The 25,705-nt window shown below is 36.1% G+C and overlaps 1 protein-coding gene across 1 annotated transcript in view; it reads left to right on the top strand.

The window, feature by feature from the left end:
• Positions 1-25,705, top strand: part of LOC148164638 (lipoxygenase homology domain-containing protein 1-like) — a 263,084-nt gene that overhangs the window by 4,476 nt on the left and 232,903 nt on the right. The window contains exons 2-5 of the mRNA XM_088022889.1: positions 7,229-7,235; positions 8,404-8,490; positions 11,454-11,586; positions 20,752-20,903. Coding sequence (XP_087879015.1) covers positions 7,229-7,235; positions 8,404-8,490; positions 11,454-11,586; positions 20,752-20,903 — 379 coding nt within the window. The remainder of the gene's footprint in view (positions 1-7,228; positions 7,236-8,403; positions 8,491-11,453; positions 11,587-20,751; positions 20,904-25,705) is intronic.

Below are 25,705 nucleotides of genomic sequence, written 5' to 3'. Positions count from 1 at the left end.
GTGATTGAGTTCCAGTTTTAAAGCATTATGGTCTGAAAATATGCAGGGAACAATCTCAATCTTTTAGTATTGGTTGAGACCCGATTTGTGACCCAGTATGTGGTCTATTCTGGAGAAAGTTCCATGTGCGCTCGAGAAGAATAAGTATTCTCTTGTTTTAGAGTGGAATGTTCTGTATATATCTATGAGGTCCATCTGGTCCAGTGTGTCATTCAAAGCTCTTGTTTCATTGTTGCTTTTCTGCCTAAATGATCTGTCTATTGCTGAGAGTGGAGTATTGAGGTCTTCTACAGTTAACGTATTATTATCAGTATGACTCTTTATTTTGGTTAACAGTTGGCTTATGTAGATGGCTGCTCCCATGTTGGAGGCATAGATATTTACAATTGTTAGATCTTGTTGTTGGATAGACCCTTTAAGAATGATATAGTGTCCTTCTGTGTCTCTAACTATAGTCTTTAGTTTAAAATCTAATTTGTCTGATATAAGAATTGCTACCCCAGCTTTCTTTTTTTTTTTTCCCCCAGCTTTCTTTTGGAGGTCTGTTGGCATGGAAGATGGATCTCCATCCCTTCACTTTCAGTCTGGATGTATCTTTAGTTTCAAAACGAATCTTTTGTAGACAGCATATGGATGGGTCCTGTCTTTTTATCCAGTCTGCAACCCTGTGCCATTTTATGGGAGCATATAGGCCATTCATGTTGAGAGTGATTATTGAAAGATATGAATTTATTGTCCTCATGTTATGTTGCCTGTGAAGACCTTGTTTTTATAGACTGTCTCTGTAAATTTCTGTTCTGTATCACTCTTGGGGTCTTTCTCCTTTTATAGAACCCCTCTTAATATTTCTTGTAGGGCCAGCTTAGTGGTCACATATTCTTCAGTTTCTGCCAGTCTTGGAAGCTCTGCATCTCTCCATCCATTCTAAATGACAGTCTTGCTGGATAAAGTATTCTTGGCTGCACGTTATTCTCATTTATTACCCTGAATATGTCTTGCCAGCCCTTTCTGGCTGGCCAGGTGTCTGTGGATAGGTCTGACGTTATTCTGATATTCCTCCCTCTGTACTTAAGGAATCTCTTCCCCCTAACTGCCCTTAAGATGGTTTCCTTGGTTCTAAGATTTGCAAGTTTTACTATCACATGCCGGGGTGTTGGCCTGTTTTCCTTGATCTTGGGAGGGGTCCTCTCTGCCTCTAAGACACGAATGTTTGTTTCATTCCCCAGTTTAGGGAAGTTCTCAGCATGATTTGCTCAAATATATCTTCTAATCCTCTCTGTCTCTCTACACCCCCTCATGGACCCCAATCATTCTGACATTGGAACATTTCATGGTGTCACTTATTTCTCTGATTCTATTTTCATGGATTTTGAGTTGTTTTTCCCTGGCCTCCTCTTTTTCCTTCTTGCCTATTAATTGGTCTTCTAGAGATCACTGATTCCCTCTTCTGCCTCACTTGCCCTAGCTGTTAGATTATCTAGATTAGATTGGATCTCATTGATAGCATTTTTAAGTTCTGCCACTTCAGCTTTCATTTCTGTCTTTAGAGACTCTATGTTGCCAATAATTGATTTCTCCATTCTAGCTATTGTCTTCACAATTGCTACCCTGAATTCCGTCTCTGACATCTTGGTTATATCTGTGTTCATTTGTAAATCTGTGGCATAAGTCATAGTCTCTGAGTCTTTCCTATTTTGGGGGTTCCTTCTCCTAGTCATTCTGTTGAGGGGTGGTTGAGGGAATGTATAGAGTCCAAATTATTGACCACAACCCAAGCAAGATACTTGCTGTTTTATAGGGACCTTAGGGTTGATGGCCTCTTGTTCTCCCAGCCTGTCTTCTGGGGGAGGGACCTGCCACACTGTTATTCAGGCAACCCTGTTTGGGCAGAGTTGCCCTGCCCCCTGTGGCGGGTGATGGGCTTAGTGAGAACTGGTTTTTGGGGGCTTTTGTTTTCTGGTTGCTTTCTCTTGGCTTTCTGTGTCTCTTCCAAGAGTCAGAGCAGAAGAAATTGTTTCCAATCCTCTGCCTCAGAGTGGAGAGATCACAGTCTGTTCTTCAGTGAGCTCTCCAGGCCACACTATCTCCATTTCTGTCTGTGCTGCTATAAACTGCCGCATCCTGGGTTGTGTGCCCCTCAGCTGTGCTCCCAGTCTTTGCCTCCAGGTAGGGGCATGTCTCTGCCCTTTGTGCTTCTAAAACTGCTGGCCACCCCCAGTTTGCATGCATGGCCCCACTGGTCCGGTTTCAGTCCAGGGTGGGGGGCTGCCCTAAAGTCCTTTCCCCATCACTACTGGTCTGTGAGTCTGTGCCCGGTCCCCAGCGTGGGAGGCTATCACTCACCAGCAGTGTAGGATCCCAAAGGCTTGGCTCCCTCACCCTTCCGTTTATCCTCCGATATCTGCCTGCACAATCACGGCTCCCCGTTTCGTACCTCAAAATCAACCGCCTGTGATATTCTGTTTGTAGAGATCCAGATCTATCTTCTTACATCTCAGGTTGATTTCGTGGGTGTTCAGAGTGGTCTGGTAGATACCCAGCTCAATTCCAGGGACTGGTTGGAATAGGGTCTCCTACTCCTCTGCCATCTTTTCCAGGTCTCCAATGTTTAGATATTTTAGACAGAAAATCAATAAGGAAATATTGGCCTTAAATGGCATGGTAGACCAGACAGACTTAATAGATAAATACAGAATATTTCATCCTAATGCAGCAGAATGCACATTCTTCTCAAGTGCACATGGAATATTCTGCAGGATAGAATATTCTGCAGAATAGGCCACCTACGTGGCTCAGTTTGTTAAGCATCTGCCTTCAGCTCAGGGCATGATCTCGGAGTCCCTGGATCAAGATCTGCATTGGGCTCCCTGCTCAGCAGGGGGTCTGCTTCTCCCTCTGCCCCTCACCCTGATCTTGGGTCCTCTCTCTCTCAAATAAATAAATAAAATCTTTAAAAAAATATTCTGCAGGATTGAATATTCTGTAGGATAGGAATATTTTGCAAGCCACCAAACAGGTCTCAATGAATCTAAGTAGATTGAAATCATATCAAGCATCTTCACTTACCACAATAATATGAAACTAGAAATCAACTAGAAGATAAAAATCTGGAAAAATCACAAATATATGGAGATTAAATAATAAGCTACTGAATAAGCAATGGGTTAGTGAAAGGAGAAATTAAAAAAAAAATCTTAGGACAAATGAAAATAGATATACAACATACCAAAATATATGGTGAGTAGCAGTAGTAGTTCTAATAGGTAAGTTTGTAGCACTACAGGTCTATCTTGAGAAACAAGAAAAATCTCAAATAATTTAACTTTACACCTAAAGAAACAAGAAAAAGAAGAATAAATTCCAAACTTAGTAGAGGGAAGGAAATAATAAAGACCAGAGGCAAAATATATGAAATAGAGATTAAAAATACAATAGAAAAGATTGGTGAAACCAAGAGCTGGTTCTTTGAAAAGAGAAAATTGGCAAACATTGGTGAGACATACTGAGAAAAAGAGAGAGGTCTCAAATAAAATCAGAAATGAGAGAGGAAAAGTCACAACTGACACACACACATACACACAAAAGAAAAAGGATCACCAACGATTACTGTGAACAATTATACACCAACAAATTGGACAACCTATAAGAAATGGATAAATTTCTAGAAATATACAAACTTCTAAGACTGAATCATGAAGAAATAGACAATCTGAATAGACTGATTATTAGTAGGGTGCCGGGAATGGCCAGCAATACCTGTACCGATGGATGAAAGATTACTCCAAACTGCTGTGGAAGAAAGGAGAAGGCAAGGGGGTCAATGCTCAGAGACGAAGACCCTTTGCTCTTCTTGGCTCCCGCTTTTATTGGTCCTTCAGGATATCCTTATCACTGTTTCTCAAGCATTTGATGTGTGATAAGGGGTCTTACTGAAACTGAGAGGATTTACGGGAAAGGTAAAATATGCTACTCTGCAGGTTCTACTAAACAGCCTAAGGGACAATGCATACATCTCTTAGATCACAGGGCGGCTGTTTGGGCTAAGAAGGCTTAGGGAAGGCAACTCCCCATGGCATTCCAGTGGCAGAGTGGTCTTTTGGGCCCAGGCATTACAAAGGCACACGCCCTTCTCTGTAACCTTCCCTCACCCCCAGCAGCCTCCGTGTTCCATTTTAGCAAGCCAGGTATTATGGCTGATTTCAAGCTCTACATTAACCCCAACAGTAGGAGAGTGAATCAGTAATCAGAAAACTCCCAGCAAACAGAAGTCCAGTAATAGATGACTTCATAGGTGGTTTCTACCAAACACTTAAAGGAGAATTAACACATGTCCTTCTCAAAATATTCCAAAAAATTGAAGAAGAGGGGATGCTTCCAAACTCATTTTTTAAGGTCAGCATTATCCTGATATCAAAACCAGATCAAGGAACCACAAAAAAAAAAAAAAAAAGAAAAGAAAAAAACTTACAGGCCAGTATCATTGGTGAATAATGATGCAAAAATTCTCAACAAAGTATTAGCAAAACAAATTGAACAATACATTACAATGATCATGCACCATGAGCATGTGGGATTTATTCCAGGGATGCAAGGGTGGCTCAACATCTGTAAATCAATCAACATGATATACCACATTAACAAAATGAAGGATGAAAATCATGTCCATCTCAAAAAAGACAAATTCTTTTTTACAAAGTCCAACATTCATTTATCATAAAAACAAAGTGGGTATAGAAGGGACATACCTCAACATAATAAAGGCCATGTAGGGAAATCCATAGCTAACATCATACTCAGTGGTGAAAAGCTGAAATCTTTTCCTCTAAGATCAGGAATGACAATAATGTCCATTCTTTCTTGTCACTTTTATTCAACATAGTATTAGGAGTCCTAGCCAGTGCAATTAGGCAAGAAAAAGAAATAAAAGTCACTTAAATTGGAAACAAAAAAGTAAAACTGTCACTATTTGAGGATTACATGGTTTTCATATATAGCAAACCCCTAAGAATCCACCAAAAAATTGTTAGAACTAATAAATTCAGTAAAGTTTCAGGGTACAAAACCAATATACAAAAATATGTTGTGTTTTTATACATTAACGGTGAACTATAAGAGACACAAAGAAAACAATCCCAGTTAAAATTGCATCAACAAGAATAAAAAACCTAGGAATAAATTTAACAAAGGAGGTGAAATTCCTGTACACTGAAAACTAGAAGACATTGATGAAAGATATTGAAGAAGACACAAATAAATAGAAAGTTATTCCATGCTCATGGATTAGAAGAATTAATATTGTTATAATGTCCATATTAGCTAAAGCAATCTATGTATTAAATGCTATCCCTCTGAAAATTTATGGCATTTTTTCACAGAAATAGATTAGTCCTATAATTTGTATGAAACCACAAAGATCCCAAGTAGCCAATGCAATCCTGAAAAAGAAGAACAAATTTGGTGGTATCATAATCCCAGATTTGAATATACACTACAAACCTGTAGTAATCAAAACAGTATGATATCAACATAAAACAGACAATAGATCAATGGAACAGAATAGAGAGCTCATAAATAAACCCGTGCATATATAGTCAATTCATGACAAAAGGAGGCAAGAATATACAACAAATAAATGGTGTTAGGAAGGAAACTGGACAGCCACATGCAAAAGAATGAAACTGGACCACTATGTTACACCATACACAAAAATTAGCTTAAAATCAATTAAAGTCTTGAATGCAGTGTCTACAACTGTGAAACTCCTAAAGAAAACATAAGTGGTAAGCTTTTTGACATTAGTCTTGGTGATGATTTTTTGAATCTGACTCCAAAGGCAAGGGCAAGAAAAGGAAAATAAACAAGTGGTAGTACATCAAACTAAAATCTTCTGTATGAAGGAAACCATCAACAAAATGAAAAGACAACCTACTGAATAGGAGAACATATTTCCAATCATATATCTAAGAAAGGGTTAATATCCAAAATATATAATGAACTCATATAACTCAATGTCAAAAAAAGAAATAATCTGATTAAAAATGGGTAGATCTGTATAGATTTCCAAAAGAAGATATATAAATGTCCAACAGGCACATGTAAAGATACTTAACATCAATAATCATGAGGGAAATGCAAATCAAAACCATGTGATACCACCTCCCAGCTATTAGAATGGCTATTATCAAAAAGATAAGGAATAATAAGTTGGCAGAAAGGAGAAAGAACACTTGTGCACTGTTGGTGGTACTGTAAATTGGTACAATCGCTGTGGAAAACACTATGGAGATTTCTCAAAAAAAAAAATAAAGATAGAAATACTATATGATCCAGCAATTCCACTTCTGGAATTAAAAAAAATGAAAATATTATTTCTAAAAGATACATGTACTCCTGTGTTCATTACAGCATTATTTACAATAGCCAAGATATGGAACTAATCTTACGTGTCCATTGATGGATGAACTGATAAAGATGTGGCATAAATACACAGTGGAATACTACTCAGTCACACAAAAGAATGAGATCTTGACACTTGTGGCCACATAAGTGTACCTTGAGGGTATTATACTAAGTGAAGTAAGTCAGAGAAAGACAAATACCATATGATTTCACTTACATGCAAAATCTAAATAAAACTCAAGGAAACAAAACAAAACTAATAGATACCCAGAACAGATTGGTAGTTGCCAGATGGGAGGGGGATTGAGGGTATAAATAAGTTACAGGGATGTAATATTACAGCATTGCTATAATTAGTAATGTTGTATTGCACACTTGAAAGTTGCTAAGAGAATAAATCTTAAAAGTTCTCATCATAGGAAAAAAAATTGCACAACTTTGCATGGTGACAGATGGTAACTAGACTTACTGTGGTGACCATTTCATAGGTTACACAAATATCACATCTTATACATGAATCTAATATAATGTTATATGTCAATTATAGTTCAATAAAAAGAACATTATATATTAATGATAAAAAAAGTATTTGGTAGAATTTACCCGTGAAGCCGTCTGTTCTAGGCCTTTTTTTATTGGGAGGTTTTTGATTACTGCTTCAATCTCTTTACTTTCTATAGGCCTATTCAGAATTTCTGTTTTTATTCCTGAGTCAGGTTTGATAATTTGTGTGTTTCTAAGATTCATCCATTTCATATAGATTATCTAATTTTTTGGCCTACAATTATTCATGATATTCTTTTTTTATAATCCTTTTTCTTTCTGTAAGGTTAGTGGTAATGTCTCTATTTTCATTTCTAATTTTAGCAGTTGGAGTATTCTTTCTTTTTTCTTTAGGGAAGCTAAATATTTGTCAATTTTGGTATTCTTTTTGAAGAACCAACTTTTGGTTTCAGTGATTTTATTTTCTATTTTATCTCCATTCTAATATTATTTCCTTTCGTCAGCTAGCTTTGCATTTAGTTTGCACTTCTTTTTCTAGTTCCTAACATTGTATAGTTATATTATTTATTTGAGATCTTTGTTCTTCCTCTTTTTCTTTTCTCCCCATCTGTTTTCTCTTCCCACATCCTTTTTCCTTCCCTCTCTCCCCTTTCCTCTTTCCCTCCCCCCTCCCCCTTTTTCCTTCTTTTTGCTTAGAGTCTCTGTATTTATTAAGTCAGAATCTCCAAACAAGTTTTTTCCTCACAGTAAGCTTGCCAGCTTAGCTTATGGGCACCCATCTGAAATGATTTCCTTCTTTAAGTACATTCAAACTTTAAGGGATTACAGCTAAAATTTCCCTCTGAGCTCTGCTTTCACTTTAGTCCCTATATTTTTATATGTAATTGTTATTTTTCATTCATCTCAAATTCTTTTTTAATTTCGCTAGCAATTTCTTTGACTCATTGGTTGCTTAAGAGTATGTTGTTTAATTTACACAAAGGTGTGGATTTTCCATTTTTCCTTCTTGTAGTAATTTCTAGTTTTATTCCATTGTAGTTAGAAACTATTCTCTTGTGATTTCAGTCTTCTTTAATTTTCAAAACTTTTTTTGTGGTATAACATATAGTCTGCCCTGAAGAATGAATATTCCATGTGTATTTGAGAGAACTATATTCTGCTGTTGTTGAGTAGAATGTTCTATAACTATGTTAGATCTAGTTGGTCTATAACGTACAAGTCCTTACTTTCTTTATTTATCTTCTGTCTAGTTATTCTACACATCATGCAGAGTGGGCTATTGAAATTTCCAACCATTATTGTAGACTACTTCTGTATTCAGTTTTGTCAATTTTTGTTTCATATGTTTTGGCACTTTGTCATTACGTATATACATGTTTATAATTATTATATTTCTTGATGGATTAACCCCTTTATTGATATATAATATCCTAATATGAGCTATTTTTAAATGGATTTTGTGAAATTATATTGAAAGATATTTTATTGGTTCTTTCCTAGATCATGGTTGGAGATATTGGAATACTCTTTAAGATTCGTATTGGTCATACTAACTCTGGACCTTCCCCTTCCTGGCACTGTAAAGAGGTAAAGACATATCAACACTCCCATCCTTTGCAAAACCCTCTGCAAATTCTGTTCGGGAATCAAACCTCAAAGAGGCATTTCACACCTGTTATAAATTGATGGAATCAAACCTAGATCTTTTTAGTCAGTATATTTCTCAAAACAACAGTATCATATCCCCTTATAAATAATTTAATTCCTAATTTATTGAGGGAAGCACCTCAAGTAAAAATCCTTTTACCTCTTTGCAAAGAAAAGAAAGTACTTGGGACTCTGTATAAACTCCCATTACTTATTCTTTTTATTTTAGTTTTAACTCTTTTATTATTATTTTTATTAAGTGTAGCTGAAACAGTGTTACATTAGTTTCAGGTATATAACATCGTGTTTTGACAATTACAATGCTTCTTGATATGGTTGCACTATTGATGAAAAGGTGACTAGGTAAATGTTATCTGTTTCGGAAGGATTGTAAAAGTAGACCATTTGCGTTGGTGAAATAATAATCTGCTAGATTTGAATGCCAGCTCTCAAATTTGGTCTATTCATGCTAAGCAAATAATGCCACTTGAATACTTTTAGTAGCAAAAAAAAGGCTTACATTTTCTAAATTATTCAAATTAAAAATTTTACTTATTACCATAATTGCCAACAAACGATCTTCAACACTGAAAATGAAAAATCATGTTATCCATTTTTGTGTATGGTATATTTCCATCTTTTATCATTTCAAAATAAATGAACTTATGTAAGCAAGTTCTCAAAGTGCAAAGAACATTTAAACTCCTGATATTCTTGGCAGACTTGTTCTATAGTTTAGTAATATGTGAGAAAATTAATGAAAAATTTGTGGAAGATGAATAATCCCTTAAAAATACTTTTATTCTATTAGCATATATATGTGTGTATATATATATATGTTAATAATGCCATCTTCCTTTGGGATGCCTGGGTGGCTCAGTTGGTGGTTAAGTGTCTTCCTTCAGCTGGGGTCATGATCTCAGGGCCCTGGGATCGAATTGGCGTCAGGCTCCCTGCTCAGGGGGGAGCCTGCTTCTCCCTCCTTCCCCCCTGCTCTTCCCCCTGCTCATGCTCTCTCTCTCTCTCTCTCTCTCATAATCTTTCTCTCAAATCAATAAATAAAATCTTAGGAAAAAAAAGCCATCTTCTTTGCATTAAAGTCACAAAAGATCCTGAAGGAAATTGAAAAATGAAACTCTATGAAAATACGAATGTAGAAGTTAGTTTCAGACTTAAAATTACTGCCTGGCTTCTATATGAAATAATTTTCTCTTTTATGCTATACAGAGTTTTTGAAGTATGATATTCAAATTGATACTTAAATGATCAGATATAATAACATCTTTTACTTTTTTCTTTCATAGTAAGTTAAGCTAATTTATGAAAATTATCATTAATACTCCTGCCATCTCATTTGATTGAAAACCAATAAGCAATATTATATTCATTATACATATATATTCAGCTGTGATATTGAGACAGTGGTTAAGTGATCTGAAAAGATTTTATAATATTGCAGAGGAAAGACAAAAAATTGGCTGAACATTCCTGTTGTCTCTCTTTGTCTGACAGTTACTCTCATTGCAAGGCAACTTGTTTGCCTGAGTTTTACCTCACCTGTCTTTGAGTACCAGTAAAGGAGAGAGATGTTCTATGATTCATAGTTTTATTCTAGGTCAATAAAGCACTTATATAATTTACTAATTTTGCCAAGTTAAGTTGCTAGATAATGTGTTGGGTATTTTCTATTCAATTCTTATAGTATAGTTTAGAAGTTTAAAATTTAAAGTAAGCCAATTTGTGCCTATAACTTGAAGGGATTTGAATTAAAACATTTAGTCCATTATAGCAATAATCATACAACATTTCCCCAGCCCATAAAATAATCGCATTACTTTTAGGACTTTAATCTTTGTTCTTTCAAGTTTAGTTAAGAAGATTACAAAATAAAAAGTTTCAAATGGTGGTTTATTTTGTATTTCTCAAGTAATTTACCTTGGGCTTTACTTAAAATAACCAAATCAAATAGCAAAGCCAGCAGCCTTGCAAACCAATGGTAATTCTGTGTGGTTTTCAGGAAGCCTTTCTAAAAGTGTGATTGTACCAAAATCACACATGGGGTGAATTTATGAATGCAAATTTCTGGGCCTTACCAAGATCTACAGAATTAGTAAGTTTAGGGATCAAAAATCTATTTTTGTAACAACCTCATTTCTTAAACACATTAAAATAGAAAATCTCTAAGGCATTTTAAAGACTATAAGATTAATTTATCAGATAAAATAACACTCACTGAAGCTTTTAAAACAATAATAGTACCCTACACATGAAAGGCTAGATTTTAGAATCAGGAATCATAGTTTCTACTTTCTGATGATTTTTGGTATTCATCTGATCCTAACAGAATTGATTAACATCTTTGTTTAACTCCAGGATAAATGGAATAGTTGTAATATGGCATAATAGGTACCCAAATAAATAATTATTGCTTAAGTTTCATTCATTGCTGAGGAACCACAGAGAAAAACTGTATCAGTTTGAATCTGTAGTGCATGAAATCTAAGTTCATGCTAACATTTTGTAAAATCATTTTGAAATAAAAAATGTATTTGCTAAGGGATTGGAACAGGGAAGTAATAGATTTTTGAAAATTGTAAATCTCTTTCTAAATAGGAAAATATCGACACTTAAAAAATTTGAGAGGAAATTGGTATTTTTAGCATTTCAATGTAGAGAAATTAGAAATAGAAAAATTTCAAAATAAAAGAAATGCCATTGTACTTGAGGTGGCAATAAAAGAAGAAATTAGCACTTTTCTCGTCAAGTATTCAACACCTTCTTGTATTTAAAAATAAGTAACATGATCTTCCATGAGTTAAGTGTCAGGCTTGGATGAAAACTTTTATTTGACTCTTTGATAAAGTATTCTTACATTTTTTATAAGAAATACTGTTGCTCTGTAGATACAATTGTGGAACATGAATTCTGGAAAAAAGTTTTATATACCTGTTCAACGATGGTTAGCGCGAGATCAAGAGGATGGGGAAATCTGTCGAGAATTTCCTGTTTTAAACAAAGGACAACCCATGCTTCCAGGTAGGGAAGATCCAACTCCAGGAAGCACAAATAAAACTTGTTTGCCTAAATGCTTAAGGACAGGGAACTTGATAAATACATATTGAGTAAATGAATAAATGAACAAATAATGATTAAACAATTGTTCATTTCTTACCAATTACCTCTTCTGATGTGAGAGCTGCATCTAAATATTTTGTAGTTGTTTCATGTACTGGCATTCAGGAGTATGTTTTTGTCTACAGTTAACCGTGCAGGGAGGTCAAATGAAATTCCTCTTTTTTTGTTTTAAGAATTTTTGTATTTATTTGAGAGAGAGACAGAGTACAAGCAGGGGGAGGGACAGAAGGAGAGGGAGAAGCAGACTTCCCGCTGAGTGGGGAGCCCCATGCGGGGCTGGATCCTGGGACCCTGGGATCATGACCTGAACCGAAGTCAGACACTTAACCAACTGAACCACCCAGGCGCCCCTGAAATGCCTCTTAATTTAAACAAGAAAATTAATTTTTAGAAGGTCATGAGACAATTGAGTGCCCAATGAAGAAGTTATTCCATGGCTAAGAAATGCAAGTCAGTGTACACTTTCCCCACCAGGTTCTACCTTAGTTTTGAAAAATTTACTACTTGATCAGGAAATGAAAACTGAACTGCTCAATGACTTTTTAAGCATTGACCAAAAGCAGAGATGTGTTCAATCCTTATGTAAATATGACTGAGAAATAGGCTCTGCTTGGGATTAGAGAGTCACTGTGTACTGCATAGTTCAGGGTGACTCTGTAAGAGCTGTTTGCTCTTGTGTCTGCTGGCCTCTGTTTTGGAAGAGAATAGCAGAATAGGAAAAAGGTATATAAGAATTATTAAATTGGTAATTTACAAAAATAAACTTTTCTTCTATCCAGAATATTTCCTACCAAAATGGGATATCTTAGTTTTCTAAAGCAATAAATGATAATAAATATTATGTGAAGATTAAGAAGAGTTCTACAGTGTCATACAATCTAATATTAGGCTTAGGTACATAATAACTTGTGTAACTTTTTAAGGGAATGTAGGTAAGTAAAACATTTGCAGAGGCTGATGATTCCATTGTGGTTTTTAACTAACGTGTAATAAACTGTTAATTTTCTGAAGTTAAAATATTTTTGAAAATATATGAATAGTTCCATTTGCTGAAAAATGAAGGCTTGTATGAGCATTGTTCTCACCATTCATAAGCATTTTTATCACCCTTTATAAGTATTGTTAACATTCTTCCTCATTAGCCTATTTTCTTTACCCAGAATAAGACATTGGCCAGGTGCCCTGTTGCTACCCATTGCTAGCAGGATGCAGAGGTTATTTTTTGCTTTTTTGTCTCTTATTTTAACTGTAAAATTCTGTTCAAAGGATGCATATTATTCAAATACATACTGATTTTCCTTGCTTTGTTTGTAGTACTTGGTACTTAAGCTTTATTAATAAACATTTTCCCCCAGTTTCTTCACCCAGTTGAAGAAACCTCTTAATGTGTTTTCTCTGTGCTAACAGTACTCTCTCATGTGCTGTTAATAACCTTGTTAAGCCTTTAGTTTTCTAAATCTCATTGGTAGATATAACAAATGATAGCTGATCTTAGCCATACTTTTGCTTAATGTTCTAGCAAAGATTGGTACTATGTATGAAATGATGTTATTATACACAAGTGGCAGCTTTCTCTGGAGATAGAGACATCCGTTCTAGGTGGTATAAACAAGGAAAGTCTCGATTAGTGTCTATTTTGCTATATTGGTACCTTTGAGTCCATAAAGAATTAGGGCAGTATTTGTCTTTTTTTTTGTTTGTTTGTTTTAAGAGAGGAAGAGAGAGTGAGAGGGGGCAGGGAGAGGCAGAGGGAGAGAGAGACTCTTAAGCAGGCTCTGTGCGCAGCATGGAGCTTGACCCCGGGGCTGGATGTCACAACTTTGAGATCATGACCTGCGCCGAAATCAGGAGTTAGACATTTAACTGACTGAGACACCCAGGCACCTCAGGGCAGTATTTGTCATTTAAGGTAAAAGGAAGTCTAAAAGTGTTTGCCTCATTAACCAGTATGCTATCATATGTACCTGAAAAAATATGTTTTATGATTATGGAATTGTTTTCCTGCTGTGGATAAGGTTAATAAGATGACCAGAGCAAAAACTGGAGTTTTTCAGGCTGCTGAGGTATTTCTTTTTAATTTTAATTTTTAATTGTGATAACAAACACATAACAGAATTGACTGTCTTAACATTTGTAAGTGTACATTTCAGGAGTGTTAAGTATATTTACATTGTATTGCAACAGATCTCTAGGACTTTTTTCATCTTCCCAAACTGAAATTTTATTTCTTCTTTTGTGAATTTTGGCAGATTGTCTGTTTCAGGGAATTGGTCCACTTTACCTAGGTTATCAAATTTGTGAACATAGAGTTCATAGCATTCTGTTAGTATCATTTTAAGTTTCCATGAGATCTGTAGTGACATTCCCTCTTTAATTTCTGATACTACTAATTTGTATCCTCTCTTTTTTTTTCTCGACTAGCCTGGCTAGAGGCTTATTGATTGTATCAATTTTTTGGAATTGCTTTTAGTTTCATTGATTTTCCTCTTTTGATTTTTTATTTTCGATTTCATTGATTTCTGCTCTAAGTCTTATTTCTTTACTTCTTGTCTACTTTGGATTTAATTTGCTCTTCTTTTTCTAGTTTCCCAGGGTGGAAACTTAGGTGATTGATTTTAGACTTTTCTTCTTTTCTAATGTATGCATTCAGTGTTATAAATCCCTCAGCATTACTTTTGCTCCACCCCATAATTTTTGATAAATTGTGTTTTTATTTTAATTAAGTTCAAAATATTTTAAAATTTTGCTTCAGATTACTTCTTTGCCCCATGTGTTATTTAGAAGTGTGTTATTTGATCTCCACGTATAATGGGATTTTTCAGTTATCTTTCTGTTACTGATGTCTAGCTTAATTCCACTGTGGTCTGAGAGAAGACATTGTATGATTTCTGTTCTTTTAAATCTGTTAGGGTTTGTTTTATGGCCCAGGCTGTGATCTGTCTGGGTGAATGTGCCATGTGAGTGTGGGAAGAATGTGTGTTCTGCTGTTGTTGGATGAAGTAATCTATAGATGTGGATTATAAACAGTTGATCAACAGTGTTATTGAGTTCACTTATGTCCATATTGATTTTCTGCTTGCTTGATCTGTCCATTTCTGAGAGGGGTGTTGAAGGCTTCAGCAATGATAGTGGATTCATCTATTTTTCCTTGCAGTTCTATCACCTATTCTATATGAGTTTTTTCTCATGTAGTTTGATGCTCTGTTGTTAGGCATTTACACATGAAGTATTATCGTGTCTTCTTGGAGAACTGACCTTTTTATCATTATGTAATGCCTTTCTTTATCCTAGATATCTTTCCTTGCTTTTAATATCTGCTGTGGCAGAAATTAATATAGCTATTTCTGCTTTTTTTGATTAGTTTACCATGGTATATTTTTCTCTATCCATTTACTTTTAATCTATGTGTATCTTTATATTAAAAGTAGGTTTCTTATAGATAAAATATAGTTGGGTCTTATTTTTTAATCCACTCTGACAGTTTTTAATTGGTTCATTTAGACCACTGATGTTCAAAGTGATTGTTGATATAATTGGATTAATATATACCATATTTGCTACTGTTTTCTATTTGCTTCTTTTATTCTTTGTTCCTGTTTTTGTCTTTCACTCTTATTCTGTTTTTGTGATTTTATTTTATTTTTTAAATATTTTATTTATTTATTTGACAGAAAGAGAGCACAAGCAGGGGGGATGGCAGGCAGAGGGAGAGGGAGAAACAGGCTCCCTGCTGAGCAAGGAGCTCGATGCGGGGCTCCATCCCAGGACCCTGGGATCATGATCTGAGCTGACAGACCTTTGTCTAACTGTCTGAGCCACCCAGGCACCCCTGTTTTTGTGATTTTAATAGAGCATTCAATTGAGAACATCATTCCATTTTCTTTCCTTTCTCAGCTTATCAGTTATACTTAAAAAAAAAACAACTTATAATAACAAAATAATTCTTTTCTTCTATCTCTTGTATCATTGCTTTATTTTTTTATATATAAGAACACATAAGCATATATTATGTATACATTCATAAACATAATTAAATGCATTGATGCTATTATTATTTTAAATAAACATATGTTAAATGAATTAAGAATAAGAAAAGTTTTTGTTTTATCTTCACTTATTGCTTCTTTGATGCTCTTCCTTTTTTATATAGATCTGAATTTCTGACCTATATTATTTTCCTTCTCTTTTAAGAACTTCTTTTAACAATTCCTGCAAGGCAGGTCTACTGGCAACAAATTTTCTCAACTTTTGTTTGTCTGAGAAAGTTTGTATTTCTCCTTCACTTTTGGTAGATAATTTCACAGGGTACAGAATTCTACTTGGTGTTTTTTTTCTCTCAATACTTTTAATATTTCACTCTACTCTTCTTGCTTGCATGGTTGCTGAGAAGTCAGATGTAAGTCTTATCTCTGTTTCTTTATAAATAAGGTTTTTTTCTCTTTATTATCAGGATTTTTTCCTTTATCTTTGATTTCTTATAGTTTGAAAATGATATGCCTAAAGTAGTTTAAAAATTTTTTATTTTGGCACTTATCCTTCTTGGTGTTCCCTGAACTTCCTGGATCTTTGGTTTGATGTCTGACATTAATTTGGGGAAATTTTTAGTCATTATTGTTTCAAATATTTCTTTTGTTCCTTTCTTTTTTCTCCTGGTATTCCCTTTATGTGTATGTTACACCTTTTGTAGTTGTCCCAGAGTCCTTGTTTTTCAGTCTTCATTCTCTTTGCTTTTCAGTTTTGGAGGGTTCTATTGATATCTTTGATAGCTCAGAGATTCTTTACACTTCAGTGTAGTATCTACTAATAAGCCCATCAAAGGCATTCTTTGCTTTTGTTATAATGTTTTTTTAAATTTTTAAATTTATTTTTAATTAAAAAAATTATTTATTGGCAGAGAGAGAGAGCATAAGCAGGGGGAGCTGCAGGCAGAAGGAGAGGGAGAAGCAGGCTCCCCGTGAAGCACGGGGCTCCATCCCAGGATCCTGGGATTATGACCTGAGCCAAAGGCAGTTGCTTAACCAACTGAGCCACTTAGGTGCCCCAGATAATTTTTTTAAATGTATTTTTTAAAAAATGTATTTTTATTTTTTTTATTCATTTTATTTTATTTTTTAAAGATTTTATTCATTTATTTGACAGAGACACAGCGAGAGAGGGAACACAAGCAGGGGGAGTGGGAGAGGGAGAAGCAGGCTTCCCGCAGAGCAGGGAGCCTGATGCGGGGCTCGATCCCAGGACCCTGGGACCATGACCTGAGCCGAAGGCAGACACTTAACGACTGAGCCACCCAGGCGCCCTTAAAATGTATTTTTAAGAGAGAGAGCATGTGCGTGCACAAGTGGGGGGAGGGGCAGAGGGAGAGAATCTTCAAGCAGACTCCCCGCTGAGTGCACAACCCGATCTGGGGCTTGATCCCATGACCCATGAGATCATGACCTAGGCCAAAACCAAGAGTTGGACGCTTAACTGAGCCACTCAGTTTCCCCTCTTACAGTGTTTTTATTTCTAGCATTTCTTTCTGATTCTTTCTTAGGAATCCCATCTTTCTGCTTACATTGTCCATTTGTTCTTGCATGTTATCTGTGTAATCTGTTAGAGTCTTTAGTATATTAATCATAGTTATTTTAAATTTCCAGTCTGATAATTTTGACTGGCCTGCCAATGTCTGCTTCTGATGCTCTTTGTCTTCAAATTGTGTTTTTTGCCTTTTAATATGCCTTAAAATTTTTTCTTGATAGCTGGACATGATTTGACAAAAGGAAGTATACTCAATAGGCCTTTAGTAATACAGTGATAGGGTGTGGGGGGAGGGAAGGGTTTTATAGTCCTATAATTAGATTTCAGCCTTTAGTAATTCTGTGCCTCTGTACTGTGAACTTCATAAGTATTTCTGTTTTTTTCCTTCCCTCTTAGGTGGGACAGGATGGGTAGAGCAGGCTAGAGTTGGGTATTTGCCTTCCCTGTGGTCATTGAGGCTCCATTAATACCCTAGCAGGTTAGGATCTGGTTATTTTGTTTCCCCTGAGGGCCGGTCTTATTAAGAAGAACATAGTGCTCTGGTGTATTTTAAAATGCTTCCCTTTGCTCTTTCTCTGCCAGAAGTAGGAAGAAAAATTTCCCCCATATTTACTGTGAGAACCTAGGTGAGCTCCTGAAGGCAAAACTCACAAAAGTGCAGGGGGCTCCTGTGATTGAGAACTCCTATGATTAAGAACTCCCCCTGGAATTTTTAACTCTCAGACGGCAATGGACCTCCAGCAATTTGTTAATTACAGTTCAGAATTTCCTATGCCAGCAATGGTTTCCATGGCAGTTTCTTTTCTTTCTTTCTTTTTAAAAAGATTTTATTTATTTGAGAAAGAGAGAGATAGCAAGAGAGAGAATGAGCGGGGAGGAGAGGAAGAAGCTGACTCCCACTGAGCAGGGAGCCCGGTGTGTTGCTCGATCTCAGGACCCTGGAATCATGACCTGAGCCGAAGGCAGACGCTTAACCAACTGAGCCACCCAGGTGCCCTTCGTTTTTTTTTTTTTTTAAAGATTTTTTTATTTTAGAGAGAGCATGAGTGGGGAGGGGCAGAGAGGTAGGGAGAAAAAATCTGAAGTGGACTCTGTACTGAGCATGGAGCCCAATGCAGGCTTGATCCCAACCGGGAGATCATGACCTGAGCTGAAACCAAAAGTGAGACGCTTAACGGACTGAGCCCCCCAGGTATCCCTCCATGGCAGTTTCTATTCATGAGTCTCTGCTACCATCTAATCTGTGACTCCGTTTGCTCATCTGTCTCTCCAATCTTGGGGGCTGTAGTTTGCCCTGTGTCCTTATCTCTTTTATGGATACAAGAAGAGTTGTTGGTTTTTCAGTGTGTTCAGCTTTTTGCTTGTTAGGATGCAACGGTACATTTGAAGCCTCTTACATACGGAACTGGAACCAGAGCCGAAACTCTATACCCATTAAACAGTAATTCCCTCTCCTTCATTTTCTACTTTTTATTTTCTATGATTTTGACTACTTTAGAATCATGAGTGGAATCCTATAATATTTACCCTTTTGTAATTGGCTTATTTCACTTAGCATAATATTCTTGTGGCTCATCCATGTTGTACTGTGTAACAGAATTTCCTTCTTTTTTAAGGCCACAACATGTTCCTTTTTGACCCTCAGACTAGATAACTTAAAATCACATGCTTGTTTTCAAGTTCACTGATTCTTTTGCTGGTCAAGTTTACTTGTTAAATCTGCTTAATGAATTTTTCAATTTGGTTAATGTATTCTTCAGTTCCAGAATTTATGTTTGGTTCTTCACAATTTCTACCTCTTTTTTGATATTCTCATTTTGTGCATAGTTTTCCTGATGTTATTTAGTTGTAATTCTGTGTTCTTTTTTAGCTCATTTTTTTTTTTATCTTTAAGATGAGTATTTGAACTCATTGTCAGGTTATTCATAGATCTCCATTTCTTTATGGTTGGTTTTTTTTTTTTGAGATTTCATTTGTTCCTTTTATTGGGCCAAATATTTTTTTTGGTTTCATACTCTTTCTCCTCTCCTTTAGCTACCATGTGACATGAGTATCAGATTTTTTATTATTGTTCCACAGGTCCCTGAGGCTCTGTTTATTTTTTTCTCTTTTGTTAAGTTGGATAATTTCTATTTACTCTCTCTTCAAGTTCATTAATGTTGTCTTCTGTCTTCCTCATTCTCTTGACCCTATTCAGTAAGTTTTAAAATTTGCTTCTGGTGTTTGTTGAGGTCTAAGATTTCCATTTGTTTCTTTTTAAAGTTTTGTTTTGTTGATACTTTCTATATTTCCATTGGTTTTGAGGGTGCTCATGATTGTTTACAGTAGGATTTATATCATAGTAGCTGTAAAGATTTTGTCAGATAATTCCAATACTTGTTACCATTTTGAAGTTGATATCTCTTCTTCATTGCCTTTTCCCATTTGATTTGAAATTTTCCTGGTTCTTCATATGCTGAATAATTTTGGACTATATCTTGGATATTTTACATATTATTATTTGAGGCACTGGATGTTATTTAAATCCTATGGAGAATGTTTATATTTTTGTTTTAACAGGCAGTTGATCACTGGTTAGTTTCAGGCCACAAATTCCAACTGTCATCTATGGGCTGTGGTTTCAATGTCAGTTTAGTTTCAAAAGACTTGGCAGTGCTATTCAGGTATGTCCCACCTGTATACTACTCATTGGTGAATCTGGGGCCTACATGGAGGTTTATCTGTTGGTTTAGATCTCAAAGTATTTGATATTGGTATTCATGCATCTTTAGCTTAGGGATGAGCCCAGGAGTTAATAAAGAGCTTTCTGTGTTTGCCTTTCTTCCCTCTATGAACTTCTTTGGTACTTTCCAGTTCCCTGGCTCCTGTTTTTGGTCTTTTGACTGGTTAGCTGATGCTTTAGTGTACCTATTTTGCTGTACATTTCTGTAGTCTTCCTATGTCCAGGGCTAAGCAGTGGTGGAACAGAGAGAGCAAAGAATGTAATTGAGATTGGCCCCACCTACTGAAGCCCAGATCCTGTGAACAGAGGCAAAAGTTCTCCCTCAGAGTGTTGGTTCCTGTTTGCTTCTGTGCCTAGGCACTGGGATGTGAGAGAATGGAGAAATGAAAGACCAAAAAAAAAAAAATAGTAGAATATCTGTACTGTCTCTATGTGTTAGGAATTTTCTTTCCTGCTTCTTAAGCCTGAGCAAGAGGCCTCTCCTGAGCTCCCTGTGTCTGAGCTTCAGTGCCTATTTCCAGGTTTCTGGTGAACTGAGTTCAGGGTGGAAGATACCAGGGGACAAAAAAAGAGGACACTGCCACTTGTTGGTACCTCAAAATCTGTTCTTCTTTCCCAGCCCCCCTGGTACAGTTTACTCTTCAGCATTTTCCTATAGCTGTTCAATGCATTTTATAAAAATTTTATAGCTGTATTCTGTGGGAGAAACTGGGTAGAGTGTGTTACTGCATTTTAACTGGAACTGGAACTCTTGGTTAGCTATAAGTAATTTTTCTATCATATGAATAATTCTTGGCATATAAAGCTTATTTTTCCTTTGTTGTCAGTGACAGTATATGAAGTGCTTGTGGCAACAGGTGAACGTTGGAATGCTGGAACAGTAGCAAATGTGTACATTTCTGTCTATGGGGAAAAGGGAGATTCAGGATCCAGACAACTATTTCGATCGAAGAGCTCCTTCAGTTTTTTAAGAGGACAAGTAAGTGACAAAATCCTTTGTCTGATTTTTAAAAAGATTGTGGTAAAAAAATAAAATAAAAATTTACTAAAGTCATAACTATGTTTAAATGTTTTTAAGTTCACTAATGTTAAATATATTCATAGTAATCTAGAAATTTTTCATCTTGCAAAACTGAAACTCTGTACTCATTAAAGAACTGTGTATTCCCCCCCCAGCCCTTGTCAGTCACCATTCTACTTTCTGTTTCTATAAATTTGACTGCTTCAGATATCTCATATAACTGGAATCATACAATAATTGTCTTTTTGTGCCTGGCTTATTCCACTTAGCATAATGTCCTCAATATTCATCCATGCTGTACAGTGTGATAGGATTTCCTTCCTTTATAAGGCTGGAATATTTTATTGTACATATGTACCACGTTTTTTAACTCATCCATCCATTGATGGAAATTTTGGTTGTTTCAAACTCTTGCTCATTGTGAATAATGTAATAGGTGTGCAAATATCTCTTCAGTACCCTTCATTCAATTATTTTGAATATATGCTTAGAAGCAGGACTGCTGGATCATATGAAACTTCTATTTTTAATTTTTTGAGGAATTGGCATAGTATTTTCATAGCAAATGCACCATTTTACAGTCTCACCAACAATGCACAAGGGTTCCAGTTTCTTCACATCCTTGCCAAAACTTATTTTCTGTTTTTAAATTTAAATTTAAATTTTAAAATGTTTTTACGGTAACCATCCTAATGGGTGTGAGGTGATGTCTCATTGTGGTTTTGATTTGCATCTCTCTATAGTTAAAGTTATTTTCACATCTTTTCATATGCTTATCGGCCATTTGTATCATCTTTGGAGAAATGTTTATTCAAGTACTTTGCTGTTTTAAAATTTAGACATTTGTTTATTCCTTGTTGAGTTGTAGGAGTTCTTTATATACTCTGGATATATCTCTTATCACAAATATGATTTGTAAATATTTTCTTCCATTCTGGAAGTTGCCTTTTCATTCTTTTAATTGTATCCTTTGATGCTCAGAAGTTTTTAATTGATGTAGTCTCCTTTGTCTATTTTTCTTTTTTCTTTTTCTATGATTTTGGTGTCATATCCAAGAAATCATTGCCAAATCCAGTGTTCCCAAGTTTTCTCCCTATGTTTGTTTTCTAGGACTTTTTAGTTTTGATTATTTTGTTTAGATTTTTAATCCATTTTGAGTTAATTTTTGTATATGCTATAAAGTAAGGGTCCAACTTCATTCTTTTGCATGTAGGTATCTAGATTCATCAATAGTATATTGAAGAGATTTTCTTTTCCCCATTAAGTGGTCTTGACACCTGTGCCAGAGATGATTTGACCATATATATATGGGTTTATTTCTGGGCTCCCTATTCTATGCTATTTGTCTATATCTCTGTCTTTATGTTAGTACCATAACATTTTAATTACTATAGCTTTGTAATATGTATTGAGATTGGGAAGTGTGAAATCCCTGTTTGTTCTTTTTTTTAAAAATTTTTATTGTTATGTTAATCACCATATATTACATCATTAGTTCTTGATATATTGTTCCTTGATTCACTGTTTGTGCATAACACCCAGTGCTCCATGCAGAATGTGCACTCATTAATACCCATCAATAGGCTAACACATCAACCTACCCTCCTCCCCTTTAGAACCCTCAGTCTGTTTTTCAGAGTCCATCGTCTCTCATGGTTCGTCTCCCCCTCTGACTTACTCCCCTTCATTCTTCCTCTCCTGCTATCTTCTTCTTTTTCTTTTTTCTTAACATACGTTGCATTATTGGTTTCAGAGGTACAGATCTGTGATTCAACAGTCTTGCACAATTCACAGCGCTCACCATAGCACATACCCTCCCCAATGTCTATCACCCAGGCACCCCATCCCTCCCACCCCCCCACCACTCCAGCAACCCTCAGTGTGTTTCCTGAGATTAAGAATTCCTCATATCAGTGAGGTCATATGATACATGTCTTTCTCTGATTGACTTATTTCACTCAGCATAACACCCTCCAGTTCCATCCACGTAGTTGCAAATGGCAAGATCTCATTCCTTTTGATGGCTGCATAATATTCCATGGTATATATATGCCACCTCTTCTTTATCCATTCATCTGTCGATGGACATCTTGGTTCTTTCCACAGTTTGGCTATTGTGGACATTGCTGCTATAAACATTGGGGTGCACGTACCCCTTCGGATCCCTACATTTGTATCTTTGGGGTAAATACCCAGTAGTGCAATTGCTGGGTCGTATGGTAGCTCTATTTTCAACTGTTTGAGGAACCTCCATACTGTTTTCCAGAGTGCTTGCACCAGCTTGCATTCCCACCAACAGTGTAGGAGGGTTCCCCTTTCTCCGCATCCCCGCCAACATCTGTCGTTTCCTGACTTGTTCATTTTAGCCATTCTGACTGGTGTGAGGTGGTATCTCATCGAGGTTTTGATTTGGATTTCCCTGATGCCGAACGATGTTGAGCACTTTTTCATGTGTCTGTTGGCCATTTGGATGTCTTTTTTGGAAAAATGTCTGTTCATGTCTTCTGCCTATTTCTTGATTGGAATATTTTTTCTTTGGGTGTTGAGTTTGATAAGTTCTTTATAGATTTTGGATACTAGCCCTTTATCTGATATGTCATTTGCAAATATTTTCTCCCATTCTGTCGGTTGTCTTTTGGTTTTGTGGACTGTTTCTTTTGCTGTGCAAAAGCTTTTTATCTTGATGAGATCCCAAAAGTTCATTTTTGCCCTTGCTTCCCTTGCCTTTGGCGATGTTTCTAGGAAGAAGTTGCCGTGGCTGAGGTCGAAGAGGTTGCTTCCTGTGTTTCCTTTAGGATTTTGATGGACTCCTGTCTCATGTCTAGGTCTTTCAACCATTTGGAGTCTATTTTTGTGTGTGGTGTAAGGAAATGGTCCAGTTTCATTCTTCTGCATGTGGCTGTCCAATTTTCCCAACACCATTTGTTAAAGAGACTGTCTTTTTGCCATTGGACATTCTTTCCTGCTTTGTCAAAGATGAGTTGACCCTAGAGTTGAGGGTCCATTTCTGGGCTCTTGATTCTGTTCCATTGATCTATGTGTCTGTTTTTGTGCCAGTACCATACTGTCTTGATGATGACAGCTTTGTAATAGAGCTGGAAGTCCGGAATTGTGATGCCTCCAGCTTTGCTTTTCTTTTTCAATATTCCTCTGGCTTTTCGGGGTCTCTTCTGGTTCCATACAAATTTTAGGATTCTTTGTTCCATTTCTTTGAAAAAAGTGGATGGTATTTTGATGGGGATTGCACTGAATGTGTAGATTGCTCTGGGTAGCATTGACATCTTCACAATGTTGGTTCTCCCAATCCATGAGCATGGAACATTTTTCCATTTCTTTGTGTCTTCTTCACTTTCTTTCATGAGTATTTTATAGTTTTCTGAGTACAGATCCTTTGCCTCTTTGGTTAGATTTATTCCTAGGTATCTTATGGTTTTGGGTGCAATTGTAAATGGGATCGATTCCTTGATTTGTCTCTCTTCTGTCTTGTTGTTGGTGGATAGGAATGCCACTGATTTCTGTGCATTGATTTTATATCCTGCTACTTTACTGAATTCCTGTATGACTTCTAGCAGTTTTGGGGTGGAGTCTTTTGGGTTTTCCACATACAGTATCATATCATCTACAAAGAGTGAGAGTTTGACTTCCTCTTTGCCGATTTGGATGCCTTTGATTTCTTTTTGTTGTCTGATTGCTGTGGCTAGGAGTTCTAATACTATGTTGAATAGCAGTGGTGAGAGTGGACATCCCTGCCACGTTCCTGACCTTAGGGGAAAAGCTCTCAGCTTTTCCCCATTGAGAATGATATTCGCTGTAGGTTTTTCATAGATGGCTTTTATGATATTGAGGTATGTACCCTCTATCCCTATACTCTGAAGAGTTTTGATCAAGAAAGGATGCTGTACTTTGTCAAATGCTTTTTCTGCACCTATTGAGAGGATCATAGGATTCTTGTTCTTTCTTTTGTTAATGTATTGTATCACGTTGATTGATTTGCGGATGTTGAACCATCCTTGCAGCCCAGGGATAAATCCCACTTGGTCGTGGTGAATAATCCTTTTAATGTACTGTTGGATCCTATTGGCTAGTATTTTGGTGAGAATTTTTGCATCCATGTTCATCAAGGATATTGGTCTGTAATTCTCCTTTTTGATGGGGTCTTTGTCTGGTTTTGGGATCAAGGTAATGCTGGCCTCATAAAATGTGTTTGGAAGTTTTCCTTCCATTTCTATTTTTTGGAACAGTTTCAGGAGAATAGGTATTAATTCTTCTTTAAATGTCTGATAGAATTCCCCTGGGAAGCCATCTGGCCCTGGGCTTTTGTTTCTTGGGAGATTTTTGATGACTGCTTCAATTTCCTTAGTGGCTATAGGTCTGTTCAGGTTTTCTATTTCTTCCTGGTTCAGTTTTGGTAGTTGATACATCTCTAGGAATGCACCCATTTCTTCCAGGTTATCTAATTTGCTGGCATAGAGTTGCTCATAACATGTTCTTATAATTGTTTGTATTTCTTTGGTGTTGGTTGTGATCTCTCCTCTTTCATACATGATTTTGTTGATTTGGGTCATTTCTCTTTTCTTTTTGATAAGTCTGGACAGGGGTTTATCAATCTTGTTAATTCTTTCAAAGAACCAGCTCCTAGTTTCGTTGATCTGTTCTACTGTTCTTTTGGTTTCTATTTCATTGATTTCTGCTTTGTTCTTTATGATTTCTCTTCTCCTGCTGGGTTTAGGCTTTATTTGCTGTTCTTTCTCCAGCTCCTT

This window comes from Eumetopias jubatus, unplaced genomic scaffold (genome assembly GCF_037043125.1).
Source record: "Eumetopias jubatus isolate StellerSeaLion01/CBP00866 unplaced genomic scaffold, mEumJub1_p1.0 scaffold_4, whole genome shotgun sequence".
Taxonomy (NCBI): domain Eukaryota; kingdom Metazoa; phylum Chordata; class Mammalia; order Carnivora; family Otariidae; genus Eumetopias; species Eumetopias jubatus.
The sequence above is the reverse complement of the archived record's forward strand: the minus strand, read 5'-3'. Positions and strand labels throughout refer to the sequence as shown.